The sequence below is a fragment of the Nycticebus coucang genome, chromosome 2, assembly GCF_027406575.1.
Source record: "Nycticebus coucang isolate mNycCou1 chromosome 2, mNycCou1.pri, whole genome shotgun sequence".
In the NCBI taxonomy this organism is placed as follows: domain Eukaryota; kingdom Metazoa; phylum Chordata; class Mammalia; order Primates; family Lorisidae; genus Nycticebus; species Nycticebus coucang.
In genome coordinates, this window is record NC_069781.1 from 118,641,272 (window position 1) to 118,663,166 (window position 21,895).

Sequence of the window (21,895 nt, forward strand, 5' to 3'; positions counted from 1 at the left end):
TAGGGCTGGGGCGTGCTGAAAGCACCACATAGATGAGGGCATCTGCCCAGGGCTCTGTCCTGGCCTTTGACCCGAGACTCATGGTGATTTTGGTCTAAATAGATAGCAGATCCAGGGATAGTATGCCATTCCCAGAACCATCCTTCCTTAGGGCTGCCTGCCTCTATGTGTGCTTTTCCTGGTGGCTGGGGGTTTAGGGCCCTGTGGTGTAGCCACTGCAAAGAAGGGAGAGCCTCTTTCATATATGCATTCTGGGTCCTGCACCCACCCATGTGCCTGGCACCAGGTTGGGGAGGGAGGTCACTACTCAGAGAAGGGGTGTGCAGGCTACAGTTAGTGGAGACTCTGGGGCTGCCCTCAGCACAGCAGGATAGGAAGGGCCAGACTGCTCAGTGCCACAGACATATCTAACTTCTTCCCTTTTCTGAAAGCTCGTTTCCTGGCTGATGAAGACAAAGAGCCTGTTTCTTCAGCCTCCTCTGACACCGAGGAGGACTCTCTTCCTGTCAACAAGTGTAAGAAGGTACGTGACTCTGATTTCCTCCTGGTCTGGAGCACCACAGCTGGGCCTGCTTTTGTGCCCTTCCTTGGAGGAGTGCATGAGGCTCTGGTCTCTGAGGGTGGGCTGGACCCTAGGGTCTAGCGTCTGGACAGTTTCACACACCCAGGCCTCTGCTTCCTGTTCTTATACCACAGACTTAGATGACAGTGGGCTGACTGCCTAGATGAGTCTGGGGTCCAGGCAGCAGCCCTGCATCTGGAGCCTACCATAGCACTATAGTGCTGGCCTCCTGTCAGGATGTATCCTCAGTGCCCTGACACCTGGGTCTTTTTCTTTGTAGGAGATCATGGTTGGGCCTCAGTTCCAAGCTGACCTCAGCAACCTACACTTGAACCGGCATGGTGAGAAGAGTAAGTAGGGCCTGGGAGAAGGGGAGTTCCACTCTAGCAGGGTACTACCACAGGGCAGAGGACTTGCTGGAAGTCATGTCTTCAGAAAAGTCTGAGAGATCCAGCCTGGTTGGGAGCTCACCCTGTATATCCCAGTGGGCTGGCTGAGCTTGGGGCACAGTGACTAGGGCTATGATGGAAGAGGTAGGGTGGCCCACATGGCTGCCTGTGGGCCTGCCAATGTTGTCCTTTCCTTAAAGTCTGCTACCTTCACTCTGTGTGTTCAGACTCCTAGCAGCCTACCCTGTCCCAATCAGCCCAACCCTAGCCTCTGCTCCATCCACTCCTCCTGCACTATCTCCCTCTCCGGGAGGATGCTGCCTTCTCTTGGGGCCTGACACAGACGCCCTCCTTGCAGAGAGAACTTCTGTTGGCTTACTCTGCCCTGCCTTGCTTATCTTTAGGGCATTCCCTTTCCTGGGAGTGTCTCTATTGCTTCTTTGAGATGGGACACTGCCAGTTGACCTGGGTCTTGTTCTTGCCCTGAATCTGTGCAGAGGCAGCACTCCTGGTTCAGGAACCTTTTCCAAGATGATTTGGCAGCTGGGAATGGGGGTGGGAAGGGATGGACCCAAGTATGAGTGCTGGGGTCAAGGAGACAGGCACTTTTAGGGAGAGAAGGGTTCCTTGCAGGGTCAGGATTGTCTCAAGGGTGGTGGTGTGTGCTCGCTCAGATGTAGGACAGGCACAAGAGCTTGCAGCCGAGCTGAAAGGTCCAAGAGGCAGGGTTAGAGAGCACACATAGGACCCTCACCTCAGCTATGCCCTCAGGAACCCAGGCTTCTGTATAGGCCTCAATCTGGAACCCCAGCTGTAGAGCATGTTATCTGGGTCCCTTTCCTGTCATGCTTCACCCTCCATGAGTGTGCCCTCTCCGGAGCAGCTAGTCCTTAATCCTGTGGGATGAGAGTTCGCCGCTCATTCTATGTTACATTCATATGATTGTGTGTATCTTATGCATTGTGTTATGTTCTTTTGTTTGGATGTACCACATGTAATTATCCACCCTACCATTGGTCAGTATTATGGTTGTTTCAGGTATATGGATTGTGTATGTTCTTGCCTGTCTTTTGTTGTACATATGCACTCAGGAGAGCTGGGAGTATGGTAGTATACACTGATTATAAACTTGGCTCAGGAGTTTCCTACTGGCACTTTGTAAGAGTTCCAGTTGCTCCACATCTATTTTTTTTTTTTTTTATAGTGGTTTTTGGCCAGGGCTGGGTTTGTTTGGTTTTTTTTTTTTTTTGTAGAGACAGAGTCTCACTGTACCGCCCTTGGGTAGAGTGCTGTGGCGTCACACGGCTCACAGCAACCTCTAAGTCTTGGGCTTACGGGATTCTCTTGCCTCAGCCTCCCGAGCAGCTGGGACTACAGGCGCCTGCCACAACGCCCGGCTATTTTTTTGTTGCAGTTTGGCTGGGGCTGGGTTTGAACCCGCCACCTTCTGCATATGGGGCCAGCGCCCTACTCACTGAGCCACAGGCGCCACCTCCAGGGCTGGGTTTGAACCCGCCACCTCCGGCATATGGGACTGGCACCCTACCCCTTTGAGCCACAGGCGCTGCCCCAGTTGCTCCACGTCTTCATCAACAGTTGATACTGTCACAGTTGCCTTTATTCTGAGCAAATAGTATCATCCATGGAGTTTTCTACAATGGGATCTACAAAGAGCTATGAGACTGAGTTAAGCAGGACACATATTTTATAGAGAGCTGACAACTTCCCCACTGTAGCCAGTTGCCCCAGTACTTTTCTTCACAGGCTGATAATCCACAAAACTTCTAGTGTTTCTGGGTTGCTTGTTATTTTCATGTACACTAGGGTTTTTATTTTGACAGGAAACAGACAGAGATGTGGGAAACCAGCATTCTGATGGGAGGGCATACTTTTTGGAGCTCAATTTTGTACTGCAGATGAAGAGCTTTAAATAAGTAAATAGTAAATATTTAACTCAGTAATTCTACCTCTTGGAATCTATCTTAAGGAAATAATCATTCATAGGAATACTTAAATACAAGAATTCCATTGAATTGGCCAGGTGCTTTGGCTCACACCTGTAATCTAGCACTCTGGGAGGCCAAGGTGGGTGGATTGCCTGAGCTCATGGGTTTGAGACCAGCCTGAGACAGAGGCTGTCTCTAAAAATAGCCTGTAGTCCCAGCTACTTGGGAGGCTGAAGCAAGAGACTCACTTGAGCCCAAGAGTTTGAGGTTGGTGTGACCTGTGATGCCATGGCAGTTTACTGAGGGCGACAAAATGAGACTGTGTCTCAAAAATAAATAAATAAAAAGAATTCCATTGAATCAATATCTGTAACAGGAAAAAAAAAAAAACAGAAACAATGTAGATATTCAGTGATCCTGTTATAATGCATTTTTTGTGTACCCATTTATGTTTCTGAAGAATTTTTAGAAAGAGGGAAGTTCATGTTAGATTTTAAAACTCAGGAAGAAATTTAATTCTAAACTAGCAAAAATTATACATTATATATTGCTCTTAAACATTGATTTTATAAGTACCACTGTAACACTGGAAATATTTCAAAATGTTGATAGTAGTTAATGCTGAATGATAGGACGTAACAGATTCTCATTTTCTTCCATTTCCTATATCATCCTCAGTTACCTTGTACTATTTGTATATCTGAATCCCAGAACCTTCCCTGTAATCCAAGGGCAATGGCAAGAATATTTGAAGGTTCTGCAGCTGAAAATAAACTAGGACTTGGAATATTTTCTGTAATAACAAACATGTAAGCGCTAAACAAAGCAAGTGGACCCTAAGCACCCAAGAGCCAATACAGGCCGCCACACTAAAGTAGCAAGTACTGTGATAATCACTGCACTAAGGAAGGATGCTCTTTGAGAGACACAACGTCAGACCTCGTCTCCTTTTCCCAGCCTGGGCTTAGCAGGAAATGGGCCCAAATAGCTGTACATAGTCTGCACTGGAAGGGAAAGCTGGTCAAGAAAGTTGATGATGGAAATTCATAGCAGGCAAGAGTCTTTTAACCTTCCAGTAGAGAGTCACGAGACTGCCACTCACTGTATGACCCTTCCCAACTGCCCGTAGGTGGGAGTCAGCATCTGGAGCCAGAGACCCATGGGTGATTTCTGCTTCCAAAGGGGGTCAGGAAAGGCACACTGAGGGTGTGGTTATATTCCTGGCCTTGTGGCTGCAGGCACGACGGCATCTCTGCCTGGACCTGGGGCATATACCTGGGGAGCTCCACTGGCAACAGCTGCCATCGTGTGTGTACCACTAGGGTAGCCCTGTCCACCATGGCTATCCTAGTCATCAGTGCCCTCTGCCTTGTTAATTTTATTTAAATTTTTATTTATTTATTTATTTATTGCGGTTTTTGGCCGGGGCTGGGCTAAAACCAGCCAACTACCCACGGCATATTGGGCCAGCACCCTACTCCTTGAGCCACAGGTGCCTAAATTTTTATTTTTTTTTTTTGAGACAGAGTCTCACTATGTCGCCCTCAATAGAGTGCTGTGTCGTCACAGCTCACAGCAACCTCAAACTCTTGGGCTTAAGTGATTCTCTTGACAGCCTCCCAAGTAGCTGGGACTATAGGCGCCCGCCACAATGCCCAGCTATTTTTTTGTTGCAGTTGCTTATCTGGCCTGGGCCAGGTTCGAACCCACCACCCTCGGTGTATGCAACTGGCGCTGTAACCGCTGTGCTACGGGTGCCGAGTCCTTGTTAATTTTAGTCCTTCTGGTGAATGTGTACTGCTGTCTCCTTGTGGTGTTGATTTGCATTTCCCTGTGAGTAATAAAGCATCAAGCACCTTTTTGTATATTTATTGGCCTTTTAGATGTTCTCTTATGAGATGCCTGCTTTTCCCTGTTTTTAACTTGGGTTGTGTTTCTCTTTCTGATTTGTAGGAGTTGTTTATATGTTATGGACACAAGTCATTTGTTGGCTATTTGTACTGCCAGTGTTTTCTTCCATTTTGTGGCTTGCCTTTGATTCATTCGATAATGTCTTTAATCTTAATAAAGTTCCACTTATTAACCTTTATTTTAATGATGATGTGTTTATGTACAGAGTCTTTGCTTACACCTAAAGTCTTAAAAGTATTCTTCTATGATTCTTCTAAGGGTGTTTTCCCTTGCACATTTAAGGCTGTGTTCCAACTCCATTTAATTTTTAGTGTATGCCATGAAGTACAGGTCAAGGTTCTTTTTTCCCCCCCATCTGGATAGATACACACTTGCTCCAGAACCGTATGTTGAAAAGGCCATTTTCTCTCCTGCTAAATTGCAGTGGTGCCTTTGTGTTAAATCAGGTACCTGTAATGTGTGTTTCTTTTGTGCCTCCTGTTTCCTACCCTAAGTCTTCAATATACTGTCTCAGTTATTACAGCTTTAAAGTAAGTCTGAAGTGGTACAAGTCCTCCAACTTTATAAGTTTTCCTTGTATATTTTTATAAGTTTTAAGGTTAGGTTGTCAGTTGCCTCACAAAACCTGCTAAGATTTTAATTAGTTTTACATTGAATTTTTAGATTAAGTGGGGGAGAATTGATATATTAACAATATCGGTACTTCCAGTCCATGAGAATGGTTTATCTCTCTGTTAAGATCCTAAACTTTTAGTATTATATAGTATGTAAACGGAACTTTTTAATTTCTTGAATTTTAGCAATGTTTTATCATTTTCAGTGTAGCAATCTTGTCCATTTCATTAGACTTACTTATTGGTACTGTTATAAAGGATTTTTTTTTTTTTCTTGAGACAGAGTCTTACTCTGTCACCTGGGCTAGAGTGCTGTGGCATCAGACTAGCTCACAGCAACCTTAAACTCCTGGGTTCAAGTAATCCTCCTGTCTCAGCCTCCTGAGTTGCTGGTATTATAGGTGCCCACTGTGACGTCCAGCTAATTTTTCTATTTTTAGTAGATATGGGTGTCTCAGTTTTGTTCAAGTAGGTCTCAAACTCTTGAGCTTAAGCAATCCTTCTGTCTTGGCCTCCCAGAGTGCTAGAATTTTTTTTTTTTTTTTTAATTTCATTTTTGGCCAGGTCCAGTGGCTCACACCTGTAGTCCTAACACTTGGGGGAGGCTGAGGCAGAAGAATCACTTGAGCTCAGGATTTTGAGACCAGCCTGAATAAGAGGGAGACTCTTATCTCTAGTGAAAATTGAAAAATTAGCCAGGTTTGGTGGCACATGTCTGGAAGTCCCAGCTACTGGGGAGGCTGAAGCAAGATTACTTGAGCCTAGGAGTTTGAGGTTTCTGAGAGCTAGGCTGAGGCCATGGCACTCTGGCCTAGGCAACAGGGTAAGACTTCGTTTCAAAAAGACAAAAGCAAGGCCAGGCGTGCCAAGGTGGGTGGATTGCCTGAGCTCAGGAGTTTTGAGACCAGCCTGAGCAAGAGTGTCACCCCATCTCTAAAAAAACATAGTTGGTGTGGTGGTGGGTGCCTGTAGTCCCAGGTACTTGGGAGGCTAAAGGAAGAGATTGCCTGAACCCAAGAATTTGAAGTTGCTATGAGCTATGACACTACAGCACTCTACCCAGAGTGGCAAAGTGAGACTCTGTCTCAAACCAAAAAAAGAAAAAAGAAGAAAACAAAATAAAAACAAGAAAACCCACTTAATTTTCTACTTTGTGTTAGTAGAAATGCAATTTATTATTTTAGTTGATCTTATACTTAGTGACTTTGCTGAACTAATCTAGTTTGTAGTTTTTTTTTTATGTACACAATCATTTCTTTTGTTAACAGTAGTTTTGCTTCTTTCTTTAAAATTTTTTTGTCTTTTTCTCCCAGCTGGAGGCTGCCCCCTCCCTGTGCTGCATCCAGTTCGCTTCTTTTCCTCCTTCTCTTGGGGCATCTTCTGCCTCACCAGCCACTGTGGGCAGGATGTGGGCAGGATGTCTTCCCTCTGACAATACATACTCTTACTCAGGCTCCTGAGAGCCTGTGACTAGGATGCCAGTGCCCATGGGAATGACTGCCCTTAGCTAGATTGCTTGTCAGATACTTCTACTAGTTGCCCACATCTGGCCTCAAGGCCCTTTTTTGGGTACCCAGAGCCTCCCTTGTTCCATTGAATTGAGTTCAGCTGTATCAAGTGCAAGAGGATTCGGGGATGGTAGACTCTGGCTGCAGGAGAAGGGGAAGTATAGTAGCACCTGTCCTCGTCTGGAGTTGCTGAGATAGCCTGCCCTGTTCATCCTGAGTGCAGAATGAACACCCAGGACAGGACGTGACCCTTGCCCTCTTCTTGTGCAGTCTATGAGAATGAAGACCAGCTGCTCTGGGACCCCAGCATCCTCCCTGAGAGGGAAGTGGAGGAGTTCCTGTACAGAGCAGTGAAGCGGAGGTGGCATGAGGTGGCTGGGTCCCAGCTCCCAGAGGGAGAAACGGTGAAGGACAGCGAGCAGGTGCGGCTGCGCTGGACACTGGGGCTATAGGCCCTTAGCCAGGGGAAACACTACCGCTGCCTCCAGGGGCCAGGCAGGGCTGAATAAGGGGAGGGACAGGCCAGGTAGCAGGGAGGGGGATGTCTGCACAGCATGAGCAAGACTCAGATCCATGGAGAGCAGATGTAGATGCTCCCTGATGTCACTCCCAGCATAGTGTTGTATCACTCCTGCGATGTGGTGTAGACACCCCTGATTTCACTCCTGGCATGATGATGTAAATGCCCTGTATTGCCTCTGGGATGGTGGTGTGGATGCCCTTGTTTCACTCCCGGGATGATGGTATAGATACTTGTTGTTGGGTCCTGGGGTGATGAGGGAAGAATCACTATGTTTTTCTCCTAGGCATTGTATGAGCTGGTAAAGTGCAACTTCAATGTGGAGGAGGCCCTGCGAAGGCTGCGGTTCAATGTGAAGGTGGTCAGAGGTAAGCCACAGCCCAAGTTCCCCTCCAGTGTTGCCCTATGCCAGGCACAGCTGACCTGACCTGACCACACCACCTCCCTGTTTATAGACGGGCTGTGTGCCTGGAGTGAAGAAGAGTGCAGGAACTTCGAGCATGGCTTCCGTGTGCATGGGAAGAACTTCCACCTGATCCAGGCGAACAAGGTGAGGGTGCTGTTGCTCCCCTCTGGCCAGGCTGTACCAGGGCCTCCTTGATCTGGGGAGAGGCCCAGGTATCCTTACCTTGTGTTCCTAGTGCAGGTAAGGGGTGCAGCAGGCTCACAGCTTCCAGGCCTGGAGCCCCTGCATCTCTGTGCCTTGCCATGTGTCCATCAGTCCCTTGCTGAGGTCTTTGCCGAGTTTTCTGGGCCCCTACCAGTTACCAAAATTCTTCAGTTTGGGGAAAGAATTTGCCAAAGGTGAATTCTGTTTTGTTTTTTTATTGAGACAGAGTCTCACTATGTTGCCCTGGGTACAGTGCCATGGCATCACAGCTCACAGCAACCTCAAACTCTTGGGCTTAAGCAATTCTCTTGCCTCAGCCTCCCAAGTACCTGGGACTACAGGTGCCCACCACAATGCCTGGCTATTTTTTGGTTGTAATTGTCATTATTGTTTGACAGGCCTGGATTAGAGTCACACCCGCCGGCTCCAGTGTATAGGTGTCGAGCCCAAAGGTTAATTCTAGGAGTCTTTGCTGTCTCATGCTCTGCCTCAGGGCATGGGAATTGTGTTGTTTTTTCCATGTCCTCAGCAGAGCCCAGTACCAACCCCTCAGTCTGGACCCCACTTCTGCCTGATGCCCTGGGGACCAAGAACTCAGATCTGGTTCCCTCTTCCAAGGACCCTCATGACAGACAGGTGTTGCTGCGTGCTGGGTCCTTCTGGCCTTCCCTAGACATGTTATGCAGAAATACCTTCTGCCCTTTGGCTTCTTGAGTGACAACCTCTTGGCAGTGTCATGGCCCCTCTGCAGCAGCCCCGGACATCTCTCTCTAAATGCCTTCCTGGGGCTCTGACCACAGCCTCCTTGCCTCCCCCCACCCCATCTGTGTAGCTTTCTTGTCCTCTCAGCTCACAGACTGCTGCATTCTCATTGCGATAGCCTGGTGTCCTAGAGCCATGCTCCATGGGACCACGTTTCTTCCACTCTTAGTAGAAGGGCTAGAGTGTGGAGTTGCCTGCCTGGGCCTGGTTGTAGGGGACAGGGGTTGCTCAGCTGAGCACCTGTGCTAAGCAATGGTTGATCCTCTTGTTAGACTTCAGCAAAGTACTTCCGAGCAACTCACCAGGCTGCATCCATAACAGGATGTGTTGACTGGCACACCTACTCACATATTGACAGGGGACTGTGTGGCCCACAAAGCCTGGCCCATTACAGAAAAGCCTTGCTCGTCACATACATTTGAAGTTTGCCCTCCAGAGAGGTGGCCTCAGTCTTCCTCCCAGGCGGGGCTGGCTAAGCCAGACGGAACTTTGCATGGATGCTCTGGTGTCAGCATCCCTCATTCTGGTTGGTAGCAGGTTTGTTATCCCAAATCTTTTCTGCTCTTGCCAGCTGTGTGTCAGCCCAAGCTTGCTGTGGCAGGAGCCCCCTGAGTGAAGGTTCATCTGAGCACTCTGGGCTGCCCTGCACACCCCAGATGGCATAGGAGGTATCTCCATGTCGGATGCACTGAGAGTGAACATGCACTAGCTTTGTGTGTATGTGATACATAAATATGGCTTTGAGTCTGGGGTTCACAGAACCTGTGTGTATCCTTAGATGGGGTCTTGTGTAGATTCAGGAAATTTTCACAAAAAAACATCAGAGCAATGTGTTCAGCAGGAGAGCAGGCTCCCTGGGCAGGGCTCTATCCATAAGCCTCAGGTCCTTGTTCCCACCCCAGCCTCGGTCTGTGGGGAGCAGGCAAGTAGGCAAAACCATCCTGGGAGCCTACAGTCTAGGGTGCAGGAGGCAGTCACTGGACGGGGATCCTGGAAGATTCATTTGTGGTGTTGCTGCTGCAAAAGGAAGATGGGGCTCCCGCTCCAGAAGGGGACTCTGGTTGAAGGAAGATGACGTTCAGCCACGATGACCTTCAGCCTGTACTCACAGGTGCGTACGCGGTCCGTGGGTGAATGTGTGGAGTACTACTACTTGTGGAAGAAGTCGGAGCGCTACGACTACTTCGCCCAGCAGACACGACTGGGCCGGAGGAAGTACGTCCCGTCCGGAACCACGTGCGTGCAGCGCTGCTTTCAGCAGTAACGATGCGGCGGCTGCCCCCTCATTCCCGCAGCCCGGGGGGTGGGCATGGTGGGGCAACCTGGGCGGTCTCCCGGGTAGGGTATTCACCTCCCTGCTGCCCTGTCTCATGGGACCCTCTCCTCACAGGGACACTGACCAGGACCTGGAAAGCAGCGACCCTGATGGCCCTGGCCGCTCACGCCCTGAGCATGACACCCTGACAGGCCTGTGCACAGGTAAGGTGTGGGGCAGCAGATAGTCCAGGAGCTGTGAGGACAGGAGCTTCTCTTAAGGGCTCACTCCGTGGAGGGTTGGCCTGCCCTGGTGAGGGTGTTTAGTCCCAGGCATCAGGCAGGATGGGAACATCTCTGAGCTTTGCCTAGCATCCTGGGCTCAGGTGCATGCTCAGTTTTTGAAGATGACCTGCAGAGGAAAACATGTCTGTCTGTTTAGGGAGTCAAGTCTAGGAAGGGACACCTGTTTGCAGATCCTAACAGGTCTCCTGTTTTTCCCAGAGCTTTCCATGACTACCTAGTTCCTACATTTGCACATAAGGCACCTGTGTGCTGCGTGTTGGAACCAAATGTCCACAGAATCCCCCATTTGCCCTTACCTTGCAGCGCCTTGAGCATTTAAAAAAATCTCTATCAGTTATATTCTGTTCTACTTTTAAAGATGTGGGTTGTGAACAGTTCAATTGATTTTTATGACCTTCCGAAGCTGGGGCTGCTAACCTGGGCATCTGCTGGTTTCAGGATAATGGGCTTCTTTTGTGCTTGTTTGTATTTTGTGTATCTGTAAGGGCACTTTGTCTTGAGGAGAGGTCCTTAGGCATAACGTGTTAGGCAGAAGCCCTGCATGGGTCACAACCTGGAGTGCACATATGATTCTAAGAGAGGTGCGTCCTCTGTGGGACCCTTTATACCTTCAGTAGGATGTGGGGGGCCTGGCACCTGTGGACAGCCTGGCTCTCAACTCTGCTCTGCCCCCCCACAGAGCCACTGAATGTGGATGGCACAGCCGGTGGTCTTGGTGAGCCTGATGCAGGTGCTGATGGCCTCCTGTCCTCAGAGCCAGGGCCCTGCCCATTCCAGCAGCTGGATGAACCCCCTGCTGTGCCCCTGCCCAGGCGGCCCCCAGCCCTGGCTGACCCAGCTTCATACCCGTCAGCCACTGCCACTCCAGAGCCAGAGGTCAGCCCAAGACTGGCTGTGGACTTCAACCTGCCCGAAGAACTGCCCCTTATCTCTAGCCGTGTGGATCTGAGCGGGGACCCCGATGAGGCTGTGGCTCCTGCACAGGTGGCCTTGTCAGTCACCGAGTTTGGACTCATCGGGATTGGGGATGTGAACCCCTTCCTGGCTGCCCACTCAGCGTGCCCTGCCTCTGGGCTGCACACAGAACCCCTGTCACAGTGAGTATCGCCCCCAGCCTGGACCAGGCTGAACTGAGGGAGCAGGGGAGTTTGTCCCGGAATGGTGTGGCCACATGGAGCAAGCTGTTTCTTTAGTTTTATTCTCTACTTGTAATTTTATATATGTGGTTCAGAATCCAGAGGGCACAGTGGGTGCAAGGGCTGGGCTCCCTAGGCACTGCTGCCCTGGTCTGTTCTGACGGCAGACAAAACATAGGCTGTCAGGCGGCGCCTGTGGCTTAAGGAGTAGGGTGCCGGTCCCATATGCCGGAGGTGGCGGGTTCAAACCCAGCCCTGGCCAAAAAAAAAAAAAAAAACATAGGCTGTCTTTGGGGAGGAGAGGCTGGGCCTGGTGTGAGTAGGAGCTACACTGACCTCTCTGGTCCTTCTGGTCTCTTCCCTGCAGTTGTAATGTGATGACCTGTTGATTCCTGGCCACGAGTGGATGTGTGTGGCCCGGACTGGACTTGGCGCTGCCACTGGGCCAGCTTCTGTCAGTCTTCCTGACCCCTTCCTCCCTCAGGCCCCAGGGCAGCGCCTTCTCTGCTTCAGAACATGTCAGGACCAGGGTGAGGTGGCCAGGTCTTAGGCCCTTGCCCCTCTCCACACAGACTGGACCCCGGGCCATGCGGGCCCCCTCCCATCAGCGCCTGGCACTGCCATCTGGCGGGACCCCCCCTGGCAGCAGGTTTGGAGAGGGCCTGGCCTTTGGATGTAGGGCAGAGATACTGCCTGGGCCTGTCCAGCCAGCAGAGACAAAGGGGAGACGGCAGGACGCACTGCCCTCACCAGCAGCCTCCGCCCGGGGCACCCTCAGCCCTGCTTGCTCTGTCTCCCCAACCCGGCCGGGCCACTGGGCTACCCCAGCCCTGGGGATCGGTGGGCAGCTGCTACTCAGTGCCAAATCCCAGGGGCACAGAGCCATATACCTCGCTGTCCGCCCCCACCTGGCCCCACCCCTTGCCCCTGTTGTCTCCACTTCAGGAAAAGCCGCACTTTACACCCCACCTGCCTCCTCCCTTTCTCCACCCCTGGTCCTTGATCACAGTTGGGCTGGGGGCCCCTCAGCAACCCTGGGTGTGGGTTGAGGAGACAGGTCACCTGTACCCCTGCTGCCCTTCTCCTGGCACCAAGGCAGGGAGCCTTCCGAAGTGACGCCAAGGGGTCGGACTCTAGCCCGTTCCCCTGACCTTGTAGGTCTTTCTGTTGGAAGCTTCCCGGCAAGGTGGTTTGGGGTCCTTGTCCTCCTCTTCCCCGCCTCCTTTGTTTTATTTATATTTCTGTTTACAAGTTGGAGTGAGGTCCTCAGGGGCAGGGCAGCTCGCCCTGTCCTGCATCATCCAGAGTGTTGTTTTGCTCGAGCCCTTTTAGAATTGGACTCGACCATCCCTCACCCCCACCAAGGACCACACTGTGAAGTGATAACTGCCTTGAACCCCTCTTGCTGTTTTATTTATTAAACTTGATTTGAAGCCCAGGGGTGCCTCGTGCTGGATTAGGAGGGGACTGGGAGTTGCAGGTCAGTCCTCATCGTTGTCTCCAGTCGACCCTGGACCTGCCTGGGGATCCAGGATGAATTATGACCGACAGGCAGGCGGTCTGGTGGGGAGACAACATGGCAGGTTGGATGCTGTCCACATCAATGAAGAAACCTTAGCTGTAATGATGAGGTATAGGTAGGGACTACATCTGGGCAGAGATGGTCAGGCAGCTTCCTGGAAGTGACATTTGAGCCAGAACCTGAAGGAAAATGGGCTGGTAAAGAGCCCAGGCAGAGATGGGAAGGGGTTCCACGTCTCCAGGAGGGGGCTGAGGGCATAGAGCATGGGGACTGGGTAGGCTCAGGGACAGCAAGCAAGGAGGCTGAGCTTCACTCCTGGTGTGGAGGCCACTAGATACCTGTGGGTTCCTGGCTTCCTGTGGCGGCCCTATAGCTGGAAGGTGACAGCCCCACTGGGGCAGAAGGAGAGTAGGCCAGGGAGCATTCATGCACTAGGTGTGAGAGATGGAGGACCTCCCGGAACTCGGATCTTGTTTACATTTTCCTTCGGGACTTGTCTTCTAGTTTGCACTGCTCCCAACAGGAAGTTTTCTCTTGATTTTTTTTCCCTAACTGCTTTAAGATTTTTCTCTGTATTGCTGGGTTTGAGAGTTTGGTGAGGATGTGCCTTGATGTGTGCATATGGTATGTAGTCTTTTGAGATTGGTTTCTTTCATGTACGTGTCTTTTCATGGCTTAGTAGCTCATCTGTTTTCTCACTGAGTAACACTCCCTTGGATACATCAGTGTATTTATCCACTTACCTACTGAAGGACATCAGTTGTTTCCAAGTCTTGGCAGTTACGAATAAAGCTACTGTAAAGTACATGTACAAGTTTGTGTTTGGACATATGTTTTCAACACATTTGGATAAACTCCAAGGAATACAGTTGCTAGACCATATGGTAAGAGTATGTTTATTGAGAAACTGCCAAGCTATCTCCCAAAGTGGCGGTGTAACCCACCAGCAGTGAATGAGAGTTCCTGTTGCTCCACATTTTTACCAGCATTTGGTAGTGTCATTGTTTTGCAATTTGGCCTTTGAAATGGGTATGTGGTGGTATCTTGTGACTTTCCATAGCTTTTTAAAGATGTATGTTTTGGGGTGGTGCCTGTGGCTCAAGGAGTAGGATACTGGAGGTGGTGGGTTCAAACCGGGCCCTGGCCAAAAACTGCAAAAAAATAAATACATAAAGATGTATATTTTTTGGCCTTGTGCAGTGGCTCACGCCTGTAATCCTAGCATTCTTGGGACACCAAGACAGGATGATCACTTAACCTCAGGAGTTCAAGACCAGCATGAGCAAGGAGCCCCTTCTCTACTAAAAATTGAAAAATTAGCCCAGCATTGTGGCAGGGGCCTGTAGTCCCATATACTTGGGAGGCTAAGGCAAGAGGATTGCTTGAGCCCAGGAGTTGAGGTTGCTGTGAACCCACCATGACACCCACCTAATTTTTAGTAGAGATGGGATGTTAGTATTGTTCAGGCTAGACTCAAACTTCTGACCTCAAGTAATCCTTCCTCCTTGGCCTCTTAGAGTGCTAGGGGTACAGGCATAAGCCATCAGTGCCCAGCCTGTATATAATTTTTTAAACCAGTCATCTAGTATTGATTTAGACAAATGTCCTGTCAGGCTTCCCTCTGACCAGGCCTGCTGCTCACCATGCTTCACATAAGCTTCTTGTAACCAGACCCATTTTCCTGCCATTTTCTGTTCTGAGAGTATTTGTCTTGATGTGGTGGTAGAGGTTATTATCCCCTTGGGACAGTGTGGAGGTGTCAGGGGCTTCAGGAGCAGATTTCAGGGGTTGAACATCATCATCATCATTGTTTTGCTGCTTCTTATTCACTTTGTGGTCACTGAGATGGCCTCTAGGAGTTCCAGACACACTTCCTGTGAGGAGTGTCTTGCCCAGCAGATAACATCAAAACTTGCTGGTAAGATGCATTCTTAGGTGACATCACCATAATGGAATCAGTAGTTGAGCAGGTAGAAGTTTTCTGGTTGTCCCAGCTTGGATCACTTGTTCACTGTCAGCACCAGAACAGCCCTTGTACGGGTAGAAAACTAGCATTCTGGGTAAATGAAACAGCAAGAGCAAAGTGTATGTGGGCCAGGAGGGACGGCGGCTTCTTGAGACAGGATAACACATTTGTGTGAGTAAGCACCAACTCAGAAGGGTAGTGTAGGGCCAGATGGTGGAGCACCTCCCCTTGTAGTTTAAGGAATTGAACATTTGGGGAGGTAGTGGGTAACAGTAGTTTCTGAGGTGGTGCAGTTTGCTTTAGGGAGATTTATTTTGTTGGGATATTTAGGATAGGATGGAGTTGGGAGAAACCATTGCTATATATTCTTTTCTTGACAGTGGTGTCTTGTGTTTCTGATTGTATTCTAGACATTGTGTATAAAAAGACAGTGAAAGAGTCAAGTAGATACTGTTTTGCCCCAGGAAGGGCTTGCTCTTGCCAGCTGGGTTGATATGCCAATTTCCTTGGGCCCAAGGACTTGGGCTGGCTTGGGTTGCTGCCTTTTGACCGTAGGTTCACCTCTGGTTGAGTTGTTGGGTAGTGGAGTTAGGCACTTCCTGCCAGCAGCACTGTCTCTGTGTGTGGACTCTACTAGCTGTGTCAGACACACCAGGCCTCCCAGGACCAACACTGGACACTGGTCTTAGCTGATCCTGGAAGAACTCATCCCTTTCTGGAACAGACTTACTGTCCTCAACTCTTTCATGACCATAAAGAAAAGTTGTGCTTTTTGGTTTGTGTTAGTCTAATGTTTTCTCTTTACAGTGGGATGAAGATCTTTTGTGAACTGCATTCTAACCAAATGTGGAAATCTGTTGGAAAGAGTCAATTGGGTGCCAGGAAGCAAAGCCAATTCCAGTCCTGGTTTCTGAGAGCACCAGGCCTCAGCTGTGGTTTATCTGGAGACTGGACATCCTAAGGCAGTTTCTGTGTGTCTGTGTGTGTGTTGGGGATGGGGGGAGTTGCCACTGGACATCCTAAGGCAGTTTCCGTGTGTGTGTGTGTGTGTGTGTTGGGGATGGGGGGAGTTGCCACTGGACATCCTAAGGCAGTTTCCGTGTGTGTGTGTGTGTGTGTGTTGGGGATGGGGGGAGTTGTCACTGGACATCCTAAGGCAGTTTCCGTGTGTGTGTGTGTGTGTTGGGGATGGGGGGAGTTGCCACAGCTGGCAGTCCTGAAGGCCAGTGTCCTCAGTCTCAGCCTCTCCAGGGGACCTTATGGAAAATGGAAGGGCTCTGGAATGTGACTGTTGGGCCACTAGCCTGACCCCATTGTTCTGCCTGTCCATCTTTTCCTTGTTGTCTTTGTTTTCCTGGTTTGTAGGTGAAACACAGGACACTCAGTTAGATTTGAATTACAGACAAACATGTTTAAAGCGTAAGTACATTCCATGCAATATGGTTTGTTGCTTTTCTAGGATTCAAATTTAATTGGGTGCCCTGTATTTTCTATTTATTTATTTATTTTGCATAAGCATCAGGACTCAGCAAAGGTAGCCTGTGTTTTTATTTGAAGCAACTGGCAACCCTCTTGGGCTGTTTAAAAGAGGATATTGAAGCTGGTTTGCCTGTGTGCCCAGCAGAGGGCACTCCTGAGCCCACCTGCCCTGGAAGCAGAGTTCAGTACCTGGGGGCTGCTGACCTGGCCCTGCTCAAGGTGCGCGAGGGGTGGTGGCTGAGCAAATGTCCTCAACACACACAGTTTCCCCAAGCCTCCCATGTAGAATGCCAGAGCTACAAGGCATGGCCTGCACAGGGAACTTCTGTAAAAATTGCTCATGGTAAAGCGCTGAGGAAATGAACTGATCCCTGCCCTGGGATCAGACATGTTAAAGGTGTTGCAGGACTGTGGTGGTGTCACCAAAGGCACTCAGAAGATTCCCAGGAGCCCCTAAACAATTGCCCTGGTTATTCTTCCTCTTGAGTCAGGTCCTTTGGGTCCATGAATGTCCAGCTCTGCACATGATCTCAGATCTTCCAGGTCATTCTTGGCTTCACTACATTCTGATTTGAGGACAGGGATAGAAACTACTGCAAAGCAGGAAGTGGTGTGATAGGGAGTATTTCAAAAGGTGGCCCTGCATCATCTTCCCCCCTCGTTTTGTGGAAGAAACCCCTAGTAACCATCTCTCCCTTAAGGACATGCTGTTGTCTTCCACTGCTTGTTTGTTACTTGTTTTGCTGTGATCCCATGAAACTGTTACAGATGGAGAACTCCATAGAGCTGTAATATCCCTGAAGATCTCAGGCTTGGGCCCTAGCATCATTCATTCAGTAAACATGAGTTGAGTACCAATTGTGTGCCAGTCCCTGTGGTCCTGGAGCTCAGGCTGGGGAGGAAACTGATGATCTCAGCTTACACACAATTCAGGTGTGGAGCATGAGGGGATGGGGAGGGAGCTTTAGCAAAAATGACTTCACCCAGAGCTGAGGGGGTTCCTGGGACACCAGACCCTCAGTGCTGACATCCAGAAGGCCACCCTCCCCGAGTGATTGTATAATCCTAAATTAAGAGGCAATCCAGGGATTGCAAAATCTGAATAGAAATCTAAATTTGCAGATGCTGGATTTTGAATTTTAAGGTAATGGTTTTTAGCCTTTTTTAACTTAGACCCCAGAAAGATGTCATGGTACCTATATCTACCATTTTCTGTTTCAGCTTCCCCTTAAATGATGTTTCCTAATGAGTTTGGCCCTGGGTCAAGCATTACACAAACTGGTTAATCTTCACTACAATCCTAGGCAGTAGGTAGCATTCTGTGCCCTGTAGGCTGATGAAAAGACTGAGGCACATAGAAACTGGGGAGTTGTCTGGGTGCAGTAGCTCAAGCCTGTAAGCCTAGCACTCTGGAAGGCAGAGGCAGAAGGATCTCTTGAGCTCAGGAGTTTGAGACCAGGCTGAGCACAGCAAGACTCTTATCTCTACTAAAAATAGAAAAACTACCCGGGTGTTGTGGCCAGCGTCTGTAGTCCCATATACTTGGGAGGCTGAGGAAGGAGGATCGCTTGAGCCTGAGAGTTTGAGGTTTCTATAAGTTATGATGACGTCTCAGCACTCTACTTAGGGTGACAAAGACTCTCAAAAAAAAGTGGGAGTCGGACGGCGCCTGTGGCTCAGTCGGTAAGGCGCCAGCCCCATATACCGAGGGTGGCGGGTTCAAACACAACCCTGGCCAAACTGCAACCAAAAAATAGCTGGGCGTTGTGGTGGGCGCCTGTAGTCCCAGCTACTCGGGAGGCTGAGGCAAGAGAATTGCTTAAGCCCAGGAGTTGGAGGTTGCTGTGAGCTGTGTGAGGCCACGGCACTCTACCGAGGGCCATAAAGTGAAACTCTGTCTCTACACACACACACAAAAAAAGAAATAGAAAAAAGTGGGAGTCACACCAAAATGTCTTCCAACCATCCACTTAGTTTTTCTGGCCCACTACCATCATTTCAGACCCAGTGAAGGGCTACTTGGGAGGCTGAGGCAAGGGAATCTCTTAAGCCCAAGAGTTGGAGGTTGCTGTGAGCTATGACACCACGGCACTCTACCTAGGGTGAAATAGTGAGACTATGTCTCAAAAAACAAAACAAAACTAAAAAGCAAACAAGTTGCTGAAGCCCCACTGAAGGGTCTCCAAGACCCTTGGGGGTGGTCTAGGGAGGGTGGGGGTAATGCTCAAGAGCCTCAGGCCACAAATCTAGAAGTTGACTCCCCTCTGACCTTGGACAAGATAACTTCACATCTCTTTAGTCCCAAAAGAAGTACAGAAAGCAGAGGCGGGAGTAGCAGCTGTATGCCTAGCCTCTCCTGCTTCACAAGGCTCTCCATCTTCACCATTGTCTGGAAACAAACCTGGAGCCTGTCAGGTTGAGATGAGGCACCACAGTGGCATAGCCAGTGCTGCGCCAAGTGGCAAGAGCCGCAACCTGCTGTGCCCTGAGCTTCGTTGCTGTATAGTAACCAGTTGGCTCCCAAGGGTTGGCCGGTCTCTTCCTATCTTCCCATCTGTAGGTAGGGAGAAACCACAGGGCCCAGGCTGTCTCCCCTGGAAGTCATAATGGCCTCAAGTTCTTCCTGTAAGGGAAGAACAGGCAGCTGAAAGCCAGTAGATCCCATCTGTGAAGGCTCTAACAAGAAGTTCCTTGGGGGTGGTGCCTGTGGCTCAAAGGAGTAGGGCAATGGCCCCATATGCCGGAGGTGGCAGGTTCAAACCCAGCCCTGGCCAAAAACTACGAATAAATAAGTAAAGCTTTTTAAATAAAAAAAAAAAGTTCCTTGGGCTGGGCGCCATGCCTTCCTTACACCTGTAATCCCCGCACTCTAGAAGGCTGAGGTGGATGGATTGTTTGAACTCACAGGTTCAAGACCAGCCTGAGTAAGAGCAAGACCCCTGTCTCTACTAAAAATGTACTACTAAAATGCTTGGTGTCCGTGTACACTGAGGCTGGTGAGTTCAAACCTGGCCCGGGCCTGCTAAACAACAACAACTGCAACAAAAAAATAGCCGGGTGTTGTGGTGGGTGCCTGTATTCCCAGCTACTTGGAAGGCTGAGGCAAGAGAATTGCTTAAGCCCAGGAGTTTGAGGTTGCTGTGAGCTGTGACACCAAAAAATAAAAATAGAAAAACTTAGCTTGGTATAGTGGATCAGGCCTATAGTCCAGCTACTTAGGAGGCTGAGGCAAGCAGATTACTCAAGCCCAAGAGTTTGAGGTTGCTGTGAGCTATGACACCATGGCACTCTACCCAGGGAAAAAGAGTTAAGACTCTCAAAAATTTTAAGAAAGGCCAGGTGCAGTGGCTCACGCCTGTAATCCTAGCACTCTGGGAGACCAAGGCGGGTAGATTGCCTGAGCACATGCATTCAAGACCAGCCTGAGCCAGACCTCATCTCTAAAAATAGCCAGGTGTTGTGGCGGGCGCCTGTAGTCCCAGCTACTCAGGAGGCTAAGGCAAGAGAATCGCTTGAGCCCAGAAGTTTGAAGTTGCTGTGAGCTATGAGGCCATGACACTCTACCGAGGGCAACAATGTAAGACTCTATCTCAAAAAAAAAAAAAAATTGAAGGGTTCCTTGAGTGCAGAACCACAGCAGCACATACAGGAGCCTTGACCCCAATCCTAACCCTAATCCTAATTCTTGCTGCTTCTACCAGATTTTAATCCTGCCCCTGCCCAGGGGTTTTAAGGACTGACCCAAATCCTGAGGAGAAGGAAGTACAGAAGTACAGAACCCCCCCTCCCCACCATCTTCTGTCCCTCCAGACTTAGTACCCAACCTCATAGCCTTCATACCACCCCCTCTCCCTTACCAGGTCCTGCCAGCACACAGTAGGTGCTTGAATTCCCTTACTCCAGTACAGTGTTGTGCCCTGTGCATCTTGGGAGAAAGTGTGGATGGGCCTTCGAGGCTGCACTGAGTGGGGACATGCAGTAGTAGCAGCAGCTAATGCCTGGGTGTACCATACAGCATTTTTGCCAGGCAGGGTGGGGGTTCTTACAACCCTAATTCCACATGCTTTGCCTGCATGTATGAATGAGAAATTAGTGAATGACTGGAGCTGCAGCCCAGGGCCTACTGGCAGTGGGGGTAACTTAAAGTCCACCCCTGTGACAGCATCAACCCTGCCTGGATATGCTGTTTGGTGTGGGGATGGCTGGAGGTGCCCCTCTACACTGTCTGCACACCACAGACAGAAAATCCAGAGTTAGCAAAAATTCAGCACCAGCGTCCTGGGGATGTGCTGAGTTATTTTCTGTGTTGGGTAGGGGGCTCATCTCTACCTGCCTGTGAAAAGGAAGCTGTCCCTGTGCTTAAGGGACCTTGGTCACAGAAAACTGCCCTCATCTCCAGTCTGCCCTGTGAAGGGCCACAGATAAACTGTGCACTGCTCCACCAAGCACCACTGTGTGGGCATCTTGATCCCCACCCCAACTGCAGCTGCCTGACCATCCCAGGGACACAGGTCTGGGGGGCTCTGAGTTCCAGTATTAGCTGCCTGGGATGCCCCTCTCTGGATCTCTGCTGGGTTCCTCTATCTGTAAAAAGGGTCAAGACGCACTCTGTTTTAGGATTGTTAGGAAGGGATCTGATGGTGGTGGTGAAGATGAGGAGGTCCAGGGTACCCTGGGGCTCAGCAACCTGGGTTCCAATCTCAGCCCTGCCTCATCCTACTGTGTGGCCTCGAGTAACAGACCCAGTGTCAAGGTGTGTGAAGAATTAAGGCAGGACTCCTGAGATGGGGCCTCCCAGATAGTCCCAGCCCAGAGAACCCAGATAGGTGTCAGGACCCCAGATAGGTGTAAGAACCCCCTCCCTGAGTGGATGAGATGGGTTAGGGTTAGCATAGGTGCCCTTGACCCTCAGGGCTCCCCAGGACCTGGTTGGGTGGAGGCCAGACCCTGTCAATACTTCTCAGGTTCCTACCTCTTGGCACCTCTGTGTGTTCTGTAAAATGGGACAGCAAGTGTGCCAATAAGAATGGTGCATCTAGGGCGGTGCCTGTGGCTCAGTCCGTAAGGCGCCGGCCCCATATACCGAGAGTGGCGGGTTCAAACCCGGCCCGGCTGAACTGCAACCAAAAAAACAAAATAGCTGGGCGTTGTGGCGGGCACCTGTAGTCCCAGCTACTCGGGAGGCTGAGGCAAGAATGGTGCATCCACACACACACTCTAACGCCAACCCCAAGGTGTTGAGGCATTTGATTTAAAAAGCCAGGGAAGTGGCTCAAGTGGCTAAGGTGCCAGCCACATACACCTGAGCTGGTGGGTTCGAATCCAGCCCAGCCCACCAAACAACAATGAGGGCTGCAACCCCAAAATAGCCGGGTGTTGTGGCATGTGACTGTAGTCCCAGCTACTTGGG

General features: G+C 49.9%; 1 protein-coding gene across 2 annotated transcripts in view; it reads left to right on the forward strand.

The window, feature by feature from the left end:
• Nucleotides 1–13,215, forward strand: part of MIER2 (MIER family member 2) — a 31,201-nt gene extending 17,986 nt beyond the window's left edge. Inside the window, exons 6-14 of one of the 2 annotated variants that reach the window (XM_053581650.1) lie at nucleotides 432–523; nucleotides 843–912; nucleotides 7,201–7,352; nucleotides 7,737–7,818; nucleotides 7,906–8,000; nucleotides 9,934–10,058; nucleotides 10,213–10,301; nucleotides 11,062–11,479; nucleotides 11,886–13,215. In XM_053581650.1, the coding sequence (XP_053437625.1) occupies nucleotides 432–523; nucleotides 843–912; nucleotides 7,201–7,352; nucleotides 7,737–7,818; nucleotides 7,906–8,000; nucleotides 9,934–10,058; nucleotides 10,213–10,301; nucleotides 11,062–11,479; nucleotides 11,886–11,907 (1,145 nt within the window). In that variant the 3' untranslated portion in view covers nucleotides 11,908–13,215. The remainder of the gene's footprint in view (nucleotides 1–431; nucleotides 524–842; nucleotides 913–7,200; nucleotides 7,353–7,736; nucleotides 7,819–7,905; nucleotides 8,001–9,933; nucleotides 10,059–10,212; nucleotides 10,302–11,061; nucleotides 11,480–11,885) is intronic. The other variant, XM_053581651.1, reaches the window with a different exon arrangement.
• The last annotated feature ends 8,680 nt before the right edge of the window (nucleotides 13,216–21,895 follow it).